Below are 13,356 nucleotides of genomic sequence, written 5' to 3'. Positions count from 1 at the left end.
AGATTTCTTCAGCTACTGGGAAGGTGCTGAGATTTCTATCTACCTGGAGTTAGTCCCCAGATTCTGCTTGGGAGCTTAATCTTTCATATCAACCTCTGTTTGGTTTACTTATCATTTGAATCTGTTCCTGTATAGGTGCAAGCATGCAGAAATTACATCTCTTTTCTCTCCTTCAGTGCCTCCTGGCCTTGCAAGAGCTACACTTTCCCCTTATTATACTCCTCCTCCAACTTCCATCCTTTGTCTCGTTCTCCCCAGTAAACTTCTGTGTCTGTCTCAGCTGCATCTCATGGCATTCTCAAGGAACAGCATGAAAGTGACATGGTTCTTGACAGTTTCATTGTTTCCCTGGGACTTCTTTATAGCAATATTTACGTAGGTTGTAAGCTGTTTGGAGAATATGCTATCTTTTATTGTATGTGTGGTCCTAGCACGATGACCCCTGATTGGGGCCTCAAGCCTTTGCCACAATATAAGTATTATTAATAATATAATAGTATAGGAATTGACCAGGTCTTTTTCATTCAGTTGTTGCTTGGCAGGGGTAAGAGAGTAGTAGGGGCACTGGAACTATATATGCAGACTCAAAGAAGACACTGCTTGAGTTTACTTTTGTTTCCCGTTTAGTGACTTCATTTTTTAAAATGAAAGCTTAAGCTCTGCAGAAATTGGCTTAGGGCCCACTCTCGTCCGGCCCTTTTTAAGTTGTCTCACGTTGGACATCCAAAATTAGTAGTTGCTCTGAAAAATCTTGGCCCAAATATATACTTGTTTACTGTTTGTTTACTCTTTGTATTTCCCTAAGATCAGAGTTAAACTATACTTTGGACCAGATCCGGCATGTGGTTCCAGTGACAGGATTTGGATCTTAGTTTGTAGTTAGTGTTGACAAAACTGCAGGCAAAATAAACTCCTTGAGGCAGGGATGGTCTTTTTCTTCTGGTTGTACAGCACCTAACACAGTAGGAGCCTGGTGCATAACTAGGGCTCACTCATAGGTGCTACGGTAATAACATCCATGACAGTCTTTTCAGTGACTTTAGAAACCTGGTGCATAACCAGGGCTCATATGGTAGTAACATCCATGACAATCTTTTCAGTGACTTTAAAAAGAAGTTCCATGTAACTATTTTTGTTCACGTTTAATTATTTTAGGAATTTGGTCCTACACTATTTGACATGGTATGTTATACAGTACGGTGAAATAAGTTTTATTTTTGAAACAATATCTTATAAAAAAATACAGAATGTTGATCAAAAGTATAGTTTCATCTTAAAGGGTTACATTTTAAATATGAGTTTGGCAAATACATAACTTCTGTGTAATTTTTGCCATGCATTTCTGTTGCTTACAAACTTGGGCTAAAATTGTCTACTACATGTTAATGTTCATTTAATAAATTTAATAGAGAAGGCAGCGTTTAGTATATTAACTTTAAATGCTATATAGATTTTCTTTGAATTACCATGTTTCTTTGCCCTCCTGACTACTTTAACTTGATCTGTTGTCTTCCCTGAGAAAGGTGGGGGATAATCCTAGCCATTGCTAAGCCGTTGACAAATCCCAAAGGAAGTATTTTTTGACTATATGAGACTCGTTTGCAGGACCTTTTACCATAATATCTGAGCAGCTCACAATCTTTTGGGTTTTTTTTAATGTGTTTATCCCTACAAAACTTCTGTCAGGTAGAGAAATACTTTTATTGTATTGTAAAATGGGGAACTGAGACTTGAGTGACTTACCCCAGTTACACAGGCAGTCGGTGGTGGAGCATGGAAAAGAACCAGGTCTGACATGTCCCAGGCAAATGCCCTTGATCAGTGAACTATCCTTTCTCTCACATAAGGGGGGAAAAAAAAAGTTTTGCTTGCCCCAGGTAATCTGTGTTGTATTTTGCAAGGCTGTTTTAAAGAGATTAGAGTCTCGTGGAGGAATGGTCTCTGGATTCTAAATAGTCTGTGTTTGCAATTTAAGAGTGAGCTTTGCAATCAATATGCTGGTTTTTAGGACCTACACCAAGTGCTGTGCTTTGTCGTTTTTACTGATTCAGTAAGAGCAGTTAACACACATTTCTGAGGTAATGGGTGATTCTGGTGCAAGGACTGTGTCTTCTGAGCTGTCTTGCTTTAGCATATTGTTTGCAAGATGCCGGGTCATCCTGGGGTGAAAAGAGGATGGGTGACAACTCCAATGGTATGTAAACAATATGATGCTATATTGACCTCTCTTACATTCAGAATATTGGGCATGGGAAATTCAATTCAATTGCAAAAGGACAACATTTGTAATAACATGATTTTATTTCCAAACCGGGTCAATAAGAAAAGTGAAAACAATAAATATGGAATCCAGTCTTCAGCCTGTCTATCTTCACAAAAAGTAACATTCATTTAACTTTCTATAGTGTACTTCTTAACATGTTAACTTTTTTTTAAATTTAGGAATTCTCCGGAATTTCAGAAACTGCTGGGTATTGCTATGGAACTCTTTCTTCTCTGCAGTGATGATGCAGAGTCTGATGTCAGGATGGTTGCTGACGAATGTCTCAATAAAGTTATAAAAGTAAGACTTATGTAATGTATGTATTTTATCAGGTTTGTCCTTTCTTTAATAGGTTGTTCTATATGAAGTTAAATTGATATTATTCATTTCATCATCCGTTTCCCTGGTTCTTGACCATTTCTCTTAACACATTGAGAGCTCAAGTACGTTTGCTAACCTTGCTTATCCACCAAGGTCAACACATTCCTTAAGAACAAAAGCATGTAAGAGACTTTCTGATATACTGTTGGCACTGTTTCTTTACTTTTATCCTTTCAGGCCAAAAGGTTTCTAATGATAAGGGTAGTTAAGCTCTGGAATAGGCTGCCAGGGAAGGTTGTGGATTCCCCATCATTGGACGATTTAAGAACAGGTTTGACAATCAACCTTTCTGGGATGATCTAGGTATACTTGATTCTGCCTCAGTGCAGGGGGTTGGACTTTGACCTTTCAAGGTCCCTTCTAGCCCTATATGTCTGTGATTCTGTAAAAGTGATGAAAATCTGAACTTCTGAGGAGGGAGAGGGTCTGCAGAGGAGAGGGTTGTAACTTGGTCCCCAAGACAACAGGGGATACCAAGGCTAAGCTGGACCTAGCCAACTGCTTGAAGGAAATACCAAGCTTAGCTAAAACTATATATGTTTAGGTTTTTGTTGTGTTGACCTTTTCCTCTGTTGTGTCCTATGGGTAAATAAATGTTACTTGATTTTGAATAAGCTGTTCTGTGGCTGCATTCTTCTCCTGGTCTAGACTCCCAGAGGAAAGTCTAAGCGTGGGCTATAACCTAGCTAGCCCTGCTAAGGCTACAGTTGGCAAATGAATACTGTAATTTGATGACCCAGTCAGAGTGGGGGTGAATCATGGGATTCCACCATGAGAGAGGTGTAGATGTTGGCCTGTAACGTGGAAAGCATTGCAATGGAGAGATTGAGTGGAGGGGCAAAGGTACAGCTCACTCTGTAACCTTAACAGCAATTAATTGGAATTTCTTTCTTATTGTTGCAATAAACTAAAAATAAGTCATTTATCATGACCCTTGGTATAATGGGTTTATAAACTAATTTTGATTTTGAAATGAATATATGGGTAAAACAATTTAGAATTGGTGCCTCGTAATGTGTAATCTTTAATGGCAATACCTTCAAGAATTAAGTTTTAATTTGTTTTACACCTTGCAAAATCAGCCTGCTTCAGATAACTAGCATTGGATTTGATCCTGTAAGCTGCCAAACACTTTAGATTTCCATCTAAGTTGATGAAAGTTGAAGCAACTCATCACTTTGTAGGATAAGGCTGCTGGCTTTTCCTTCAGATATTTGTCTTCAATAGCATACATCCATCACCACTGTATGTAAGCACTTCCTAGATAAATTAGGTTTTCATGACAAGGGAACTAATAGACTTGATGGAGTCTTCTACTCTTTTCCCTTCCTTTGTATTGGAGACTCTTTTTGAGATAAATATTTTTTTCCCCCTTCTGTCTCCTTCCTTCCTTCTTCCTTTTGGCTGTGGTTAAAAGCTTTCTCAAAGAGGAGAGTCTTGCAGCATCTAACACTTGCTCTCCGCCAACCCCGCCAAATAAAAGAGCATCTGGTCAGATTGCCTCATACTTTCAGAAGCTGTTCCAGTACAAGTGTAACATTGTTAGTTGAAAATCACATTCTGCTATGGTACAATAAACTCTGTGTGCATTTTGTTATAGGCTTTGATGGATTCCAACCTTCCTAGGTTACAGTTAGAACTCTATAAAGAAATTAAAAAGGTGAGTGTAGTTCCTTCCTTTTATCTATTTGGGCATGTCTGATATTTAATAATTTAAGTATTCTGTTAGATAAATGTTATGTATTGATCCGTGAAGTGATTGTTTTTTAAAAATTTCTCTTTGATTAAATTGACAATTGAGCTGCTGCAAGAGCTATATTTACTGGTTTCTTTTTAATGTATATTTGTGTGTGTGAAAATGTGTGGATGTTAAACATAAAAATGTCCCTTGTTAACAGCTGCTCAGGTGACGTGCACCTCCATATAGCATGGCAAACATCTTTCTTTCCAAGGCCACGCTTTTATTATATATGCAAGCTAATTATTTTAGTCTGTGGTAGCTTCTGTAGCAGGTGCCTGTAAAATAAGGAAGAAGAAATTAAACAAATGTTAAATGCGGAACACTGTATCATTGGGTGACTGCTTACTGCACCTGTGAAGACATACGCATGAAGAGAATTTATAGTGGGACCAATATTATCATTAATCATTTCTAACACATCGTTAATGCTTTTAATATATTTCTTATGAGAGGCAGGGGAAATATAACTCACTGGAGTAGTGTTCAGGGAAGATAGAAGTTCTATTCAGGACACCAGCAGATCTTCTCTGCTGAAAACTAAAACACCCTGTGGAACCCCATGCAAGTCTCATTATTTGCCATGTTCTATGTAGGTGCTCTTGCATCTTGTTCAGAACTATGAGTAAAAAATAAACCCTATTACTTCCATTAGTTTTAAAAAAATACCCAACAACTTGAGACATTCTTTCTAAGGCAGGGGTTCTCAAACTGGGGGTTGGGATCCCTCAGGGGGTCGCAAGGTCATTACATGGGGGTTCGTGAGCTGTCAACTTCCACCCCAAACCCCGCTTGCCTCCAGCATTTATAATGGTGTTAAATATATTAAAAAGGGTGTTTAATTTATTAGGGGGGTTGCACTCAGAGGCTTGCGATGTGAAAGGGGTCGCCAGTAAAAAAGTTTGAGACCCATTGTTCTAAGAGATAGGAGAAGCTCACAGTATGAAAGGATTTCACATGTATTGAGATGTTGTTCTAACTGTTCCACTCTCCTCCTAACCTGTGCTATTAATGTCTTGTGAATATTAATCTAGTCTACATGGACAGATTATAGAGATACAAAAAGAGAAGGAAAAAAATGTGTTTAAACTGAAGTTTGAAACACTCCCATCTGTTCTTCAAGTATATGCAGCCATGTATTACATTTGCGCGCTCATTGCACTGGAGCTGGAGAATTTTGACTAGCAGTACCTGTGTGTATGCGCACTAGCTTCCTCCCCCCCCAGCCCCCGCCTATATGAGGAGTTGCCGTCCCGACCCTCTTCAGTTCCTTCTTACCACCTGTGGCTGGAGTTGGAGTTCTGTGTGCTTTTCACCTCACAAGCCCTCTATTTTAGTGACTTTTTCTAGTTTTATGTAGTTAATTAGTACCCTTAGTATAGTGTTAGATTGGTATTAGTTAGCTTTAGTTTAAGTACTTCTATGGTGATCCCCCTCATCAGGGTTTAAACATTGTCGTGGGGAGCGGGAGGGGTGAGCGATCCCCACATGTGGTGCTTGTGCTTAGGAGAAGCCCAGGTCAAGGAGTGGAGTTTAATTTGCAAGTTGTTCACCAAATAGACTCAGGTGGCAAGGGATCTTTGTCTAGAGCAGCACCTGCTCGAACAGGCCGTGTAGCCTGCTTCAGCACCAACGCCTTCAGCAGATTGGAGGTCACCCTGGGTTCTAAGAATGCTGCTGCTTTGCCCTCTGGAGCTGGCGCCTCTCTGAAGAGATGGAGGAGATGTTTCCCATCAAGTGTGCCAAGGAAAAGGTCGTAGCTGGTCTAGATCCTGTGGGGGGACCCATCTCTCTCCTCCAGAAGAAGTGTGGATTGGCACAGTGTGAATGCCACTGCGTGGGAAGGAGTGGGTCCTGGCAGGCACTCCCCAGTGCTATGTAGGGAGGTCAGAGGTTCTGGTCCCAGGGTGTTGGTTGAGTTTGGTACTGATGAAGGTGATCCTGCCATCGGCTGTTTCTGTGCCAGGAGTGTATAAGTGTCAACAGACTTCCTCTGCCTCTTTCCTGACCTCTCGCTTGGTTCAGGAATTTGCCAGGCCTGTGTCCTTTATAGCCCTGCAGGTTGGGTGGGCTTCTGAACCTGTGGGTCTGTCAACACTATGCCCTGATGTTTCCCCTTTGCAGTCGGTGGAAGTGGGGCTCAGCACAAGGGATCTCCTCAGCACCAGGAACTTCTTCAGCACCCCTATGGCCAATGCCACCGATGTTACCATGGAAGTACTCACCTCCCTGCTCTTTGGTATCATCAGTTACCTTGGTACCACTGCCGACTTTGGGGTCAGTACAGCTTTCAGCACCAGAACCGACTGTTTGCACCAGCTCACTCTTCATTCTGGGCTACAGATCAGTCGGACTGGAGTCAGGGTTGGCTCCACCATTATCCGCTGAAGCTCGGGATTCCTTAGTGTCTGGGTTGGAATCTTCCTTCTCTCACTCTCTGCCTGACCCACATCGGGAGCTGTTCATGGAGTGCTATGTGTAGGAGGTTGGTGCTTGTCTCGTGGTCAGGACAGGGGTCCCTGGCATGGCTCCTACTGACCACCAAAGCCCTATCCATACCAGTGGCTTCTGTGGGATGCTCCTCGGTCTCTGAGGTCCCACTCCACATCTTGCTTGAAGGCGAGATCACCGGCCAGGTCTGTGGCAGTGACTGTCAATCTGTCACAGGCCCAGGCACTAGTGAGCCTTCCCCTCACAGAGCCCCCAGAATGTCCCATCCAGGTCTGTCTATCCTGGAACGGGATCCGGCTCTGGCACAGTTAACCACTTCATCTTCATCTGTGAATGATTCTGAGATTCCTGGCTCTTCATCTCCCTTATACCGGAGATTTGAAGGCATACAAGAACCTTTTGCAGTGCATGGTTGCTTCTCTGGGTATTCAAATGGAGTTCCTGCAGGAGAACAGCTCTGGAGCATGCTGGATTTGTTATTGCCTGCAGCAAAGCACATGGAGAAATGCTATTTGATTCCAGTGCAGAGATTTGAGAGATTCCATCCAGCCCCAAATTCCCTGGTCGTAACCGGTGAACGGTAGGGCCCAGTAGGGCAGATTTAAGTCTGCTCCCGCAAGATTTATTCCACCTTTTCCTTGCAGATGTGGATTGCTAACCAGCAGGCATCAGGCTCCATTTGAGTACCTGGCATTTTGTCCCTTTCTCCTTTTGTGTCAGACAACTGCATTCCTGGTAGTGATAATATCGGCAAGAAGAGTGTGACACTCCTTAAACAGAGTTCTCCAACGACAAAGTGACTTTAAAATTTTCAGTTTAATTTGAACCAGGCAGTATATTTACCTGTATTCTTTCTTAAGCTGCGTTCCTCTCCGGAGGAGCAACGTGTCCATATGTTAGATGTCTAGCTTTCTGTCTGGACAGGATTAAACTGTTTCACGATTTGCCTTGCCTGTTTGTGTCATATGCAATTTGTATGACGGGGTAAGTGGTTTTTTTCACAGATGATCTCTAAATGGATAATGTCCTGTATCAAGACTGCATATGAAATAGCTTTGGCTACGTCTCCTTAACAGGTGCGAGATCATTCTACAAGAGCTTGAGGAATGTTAATAGCATTCCTCAGTGACATCTCAGTACTGTACATTTGCAGGGCTGCTATGTGTTCGTCCATATGTTTACGAACCATTACTGCATCTTCCAGGGTGGATACAAGCTTTCGTAGGCAGTCCTGCAATCCTTGTTTAGTTAGACTCCAAGCCCCGCCTCCAGGGGTGGGTATTGCTTGTGAGTCACCTAAGTGGAATACACTACTTACTGTAACTGTGGTTTTTTGAGAGACAATATAGGTGGATATTTCACGACCCACCCTTCATCCCCTCTGCATCGGGTATTGTCTCTGGGTGTTCGGTGCGAAGGAACTTAAGGAGGTCAGGTCAGCGCCACCTCATATAGCCAGAGGAGGGGCTATGGCCATGGGGTGTGAGCACGGCCGCTCTTTGGGCACTGCTAGGCTCTGGCATGTTGAGCATGCACACATCTAAGTGGAATGCATGTTTGCATCACACCTAGAAGAACCACAGTTACAGTAAGTTACCATTTCTTACATTACTTTTAGACTCCAAACGCTATTTGGCAAAGGATTCAACTTCCACTTCTAAAAAATAGAACAGATTTAAAGCAATATGTTCCCTTTATGCTGAGTCACAAGAAGTCCTGTCTAGCACGGGCCTGTCTGCTTTTTAAAAAAAAGCACATGGTACTCTCCCTATTTTCCATTGCTTGGTTCAGGACAATAACCCAAATTCCAAGGGGTACATAGTTTGGATTTCAGGTGAAGTTTTTACTACAATTTTTTACAAGGTTAAGTATAATCTTGTTTCTTTGATACCACCATGATAGGCAGCTTGTGTATATGCGGGAAGAATTCACACATGAGAAACCAATTCAAGAATCCCTTAATTCAGTCTTTAATCTGTTTGGTTTCTAACATTATGGGATTCGCATGCAGTTGATATTCTTGAAAGTACTTGGTATTAATGACCTGCTGAAGAAGAGTATCAAACATCTACACGTTTCAAGATGCATATAATGACTGTAGTGTCTCTCATCATTAATTTAACATTGCTAGATAGTGAATTTTTTTCCACAGTATTCAAAATGACTTTAAAAGGTCGCCTATTTGTCTTTCCCTGTGAGTTTACTGTTTTGAAACACTTCTCTTATGGATGAGGACTATACTTCTAGTTAAGGTTTTTATTTTTTTAAAAAAGCAAACACCTCTCCCTCCAGCAACATGTACATTGCAGGCTTAAATCTTAAACTGAAATGGCCTGGCCATCTTGGGCTGTGGAGTGAAGCCTGAATTTATGACTCTTGACTGGGAGCTATTAGATGTTGGCATTTTATCATTCTGCTGTTGTGCTGTGAGATGCAGGAGGGGAGGCAAGAACAATCTGCTGTTACCTGTGGCTGGACGCTTTCTTATCACTGAAGTTGATCTCAGCAGAGCCATTCACTGTCTCTTGCATATGACTACCTTCTCTGGTCCCTATTTTTGACCACTTGATAAAACTCCAGGAAGAGACTAAAAAATTGAGCTTTTTGAACACATTTTTATGTTCCTTTTCAGCTAGGAGAGAGTTTAGGCTGTCCTTTGTTTTTAATTTCACTTCCTGTCTGGAAGCCATATTAGGATTTACAAGCATGAGATGTTAGGGAATTGAATCTCTTTTGTAGTTAAAATTCATATACAGTTAAAATCATTTTATCCAGTTTTAAAGGATGTTTGTGAGTGCTGATCTGTAACAAATTATACATTCAATCTATCTAGAATGGTGCTTCTCGAAGCCTACGTGCTGCAGTTTGGAGGTTTGCTGAGCTTGCCCATCTGGTTCGACCTCAGAAGTGCAGGTAGGTGACTCACATTTTTGGTATGCAGAAGTGTTATTTGTCTACCATACACAAACATAGAACTGAAAAAGTAAATACAACATCACTGGTGGCAGTGCTGCTTCATAATCCAAACTGAGATGTTCATTTAATAAAGCTATTGGCTGGGATTCATTGGGATTCCCTTATGGTCCTTTGAAATTCCACATGTTGCGCATAATTCAGCGGTATTAATTTAGCTGTAATTTTACCAGAGAATAGAATTTTGATGTAATTTGTTGACCTCCCTCACCTCCCCAAGCCTTATTGTGTTTCACTGCATTAAATGTGTTAACTGAAAAAAAATCTAGACAAATTAGAGTCACACAGAATACTTCATACTTGCATAGCGCTGTGCATCTGATCTCAAAGAACTTTACAAAAATGATGATCCCCAGTTTTCAGATGAGGAATCCAAGTCACAGATATGAAATAATTACTTGCCCAAGATTACCTACGCCACACATGGCAGAGTTAGAAACCCGCGTCTCCTGACTTCCTGTCTTTCTGTAACTATTAGACCACCCTGCTTCCCATTCTTATCTTGTGAGCATCTTTCTATAGTTATTTCTATTAACTGTTTATTATTGTATAACCCAAAGATCCCATTAATGATTGGGGCCTGTAGCAGTAATTGGGCTTAGTAGGACTATCCTAGTTGTGAGCCTAACTGTGGGAAAGTGGATGGAAGCTTATGAAATAGTCCAGTCTCTATAACAACAAATGTTGATGGGAAAAGATAACAAATCCAACTCAGTCTGTTAAATAAAATTTGTTTAGAAAAATTTGTAAAGGTGAAAAACAGACTGACTTAATCTAAACAAAAAAGTCTTACTGATATAATTCAAGGATTCTGGTGAGATCATATCTGGCAAACAAAAGCATGTGGGACTGGAAATTAATGGGCCAAAATTGGTGTGTTGGAAATTAGGCCTAATTGGTGGACATGTTAATGAAGGGATGGGTTATTACACCCATCACTTCCTTTTGGGGTCCTTAAACAAAGAGACTTTGGGAGGAATATTAGTGCATGCGAACATTGCCTGGTAGAGAGAAGGGGAGGGCGCGAGCTTCATCGTTCTGGCTGCCACCTCCACCATTTTCTGGGACCCTGGGATGCACCATGGCACTGTTGGGCCTTCATTGTCCTGATCCTAAAAGATGCCCTGACTAGACTGGGCCAGATTACATGGCCACCTCCATTGGCTTTGATAAAATCCCAAACACCATCAGAGATCTGAGACTTTGTCACCCCTCTTGTGTGTCTTTTTCTTCCCAACCTTATTTCTTTCTCTTCCCTATCCCTCTTCTTTTGCCTTCTGTATAAGAATCTGGCTTAGCCAGCTAAGACTGCATAGTTTACAACACTGTTGTAAGCCTGTGACCAAAAAGACAAGCAATGCCTAAATAGCCCAATGCTGGTAAAAGTTTGCCAGGTCTCAAAGTAGCTAATAAAATGGTGTGTTTGTGCATTTGTTTCTCCAGCAGTGAGGTAGCTAGTAAAAGTGAACACCAGAGATGGAAGCAGTAGTATTTTTCTGTCTCTGCTGGGGGGTTTTCCTCTTCCCTTTTGTGTGCATTTGTCTTGTTTTGTCTTAAAAACAAACAAACAAAAACAGGATTGGACTTTAATAACAGCTCCAGCCCATTGCAACTATCTTAGGGCACGTTTTCACTACCCGCCGGATCGGCGGGTAGCAATCGGTCTATCGGGGATCGACTTACCGCGTCTAGTGAAGACGCGATAAAATCGATCCCTGATGGCTCTACCGTCGACTCCGGAAATCTACCGCGGCAAGAGGTGGTAGCGGAGTCGATGGCGGCGCGGCAGCGGTCGACTTGCCGCCGTCCTCACAACCAGGTAAGTCGACCTAAAATACGCCACTTCAGCTACTCTATTCACGTAGCTGAAGTTGCGTATCTTAGGTCGACCCCCCGCTGTAGTGTAGACCTAGCCTTAGTCTCTTTATTCCAGAAAGGGCAGTTATTACTATCTTTAATACTATCGAAAGACTGTTAAAAAAGGTTTGTTCCTTATAAAAACTCCGTATAGCTAAAGAGGGAACAAAGGCTATGGTTAAAATGAAAGCCTTATTTAACACTTTACATTTCAAGTGCTTTAACTGTTTTTCTTTCATTTCTGTATCTTTAATGAAATGTAAAAAAAAAAAAAATTAATGAAGTGTTTGCCATGGTACTAAGCAGGCAGAGGTTTCTGTATACCAAAAACTGAAGCTTGTTTGAAACTATTTAATGTTGGACAGTGACAGTTATGTTAACACCTTTAACACTTTGATCGTATATAGTCCATTGAAATTAATACAACAGGCATATGTATAGAGCATGTGTTTTGCTCTATACAAACCCTCATGAAGACAATGGTCCCTGCCCCAAAATTTTAGTTCAGTGTTGTGTACTCTTTTTAACTCCTTCCACTTCTAATCACCATAATGGTGTATATGCTGTATTGCTGATATATTATATCTTTATGTATGTGTATATAATACTGTTGTACAGCACTCCGAACTTTGATTTTTGGGGGGGGGTGGGGTGCATTAGAAAGAATGTATCAAATGCTTACGATTAGATAATAGATAAAATATTATTGACCGAAAGAATTCTTCTTCCTATGCTACAACTAGGCCATACTTAGTCAACCTATTGCCCTGTCTAACACGAATAAGTAAGCGGCCTGAAGAATCGGTACAAGAGACACTGGCTGCAGCAATACCAAAAATCATGGCAGCATTTGGCAACTTTGCAAATGACAATGAAATCAAGGTACAGCTGTTTTAAACTATTAAGAAACATTTATATTACACACGAGAACACAGTTAATCAACCATTAATCAGATGTTACAGACGGCAGTGTAACAGCTACCAGATTTGAATTATTAAAACGTGTATTATTTATATTCTCCTCTACCCCTTGGATTGTTGATAGTAAATTTTAAATCAAAATAACTTTTTGGGTGGATGGAGGGGAAGAATTTTCTTGTTTACTTGCTTACTGACTTCTGCCTGTCTTTAAGTAACTTTGATGAATTTTTTTTTTAATTTTTGTAACTTTTAGGTTTTATTGAAGGCTTTCATTGCTAATCTTAAATCCAGTTCTCCTACCATCCGTCGAACAGCAGCTGGATCAGCAGTGAGCATCTGTCAACACTCACGAAGAACACAATATTTTTATACCTGGTTACTGAATGTGCTTTTAGGTAAGATTCAGGAAACTGCTCCTACTTCCTCAAGGCATGAGTAATATTGGAAAAAACAGAATTGGCAAATATAAAATTAAATTATTATAGTAATTCCTATGTTAGGTAGCTTTGCTTGCCAACTTCTAACATGTATGTTAGGTGTCACCAATGCTTGCTCTATGGTAGTGGTTCTCAACCAGGGGTATGTGTACCCCTGGGGTACACAGGTCTTCTAGGGGGTACATCAACTCATGTAGACAGTTACCTAGTTTTACAACAGGCTACCTATAAAGCACTAATGAAGTCAGTACAAACTAAAATTTCATACAGACAATGACTTGTTTATACTGTGCTCTATATACTATGCACTGAAATGCAAGTACAATATATATATT

General features: G+C 40.9%; 1 protein-coding gene across 2 annotated transcripts in view; it reads left to right on the top strand.

Annotated features, from left to right (window-relative positions):
* The window catches only part of HTT (huntingtin), a 193,729-nt gene that overhangs the window by 14,072 nt on the left and 166,301 nt on the right, over positions 1-13,356 (top strand). The window contains exons 3-7 of one of the 2 annotated variants that reach the window (XM_024214918.3): positions 2,443-2,563; positions 4,245-4,304; positions 9,667-9,746; positions 12,407-12,545; positions 12,838-12,979. In XM_024214918.3, the coding sequence (XP_024070686.2) occupies positions 2,443-2,563; positions 4,245-4,304; positions 9,667-9,746; positions 12,407-12,545; positions 12,838-12,979 (542 nt within the window). Of the gene's footprint in view, positions 1-2,442; positions 2,564-4,244; positions 4,305-9,666; positions 9,747-12,406; positions 12,546-12,837; positions 12,980-13,356 lie in introns of those variants that run through there. The other variant, XM_024214917.3, reaches the window with a different exon arrangement.

Source organism: Terrapene carolina, unplaced genomic scaffold (assembly GCF_002925995.2).
Source record: "Terrapene carolina triunguis isolate 2854851 unplaced genomic scaffold, T_m_triunguis-2.0 Scaffold66, whole genome shotgun sequence".
In the NCBI taxonomy this organism is placed as follows: Eukaryota; Metazoa; Chordata; order Testudines; family Emydidae; genus Terrapene; species Terrapene triunguis.
This window is presented reverse-complemented; position numbering and strand designations above follow the sequence as displayed.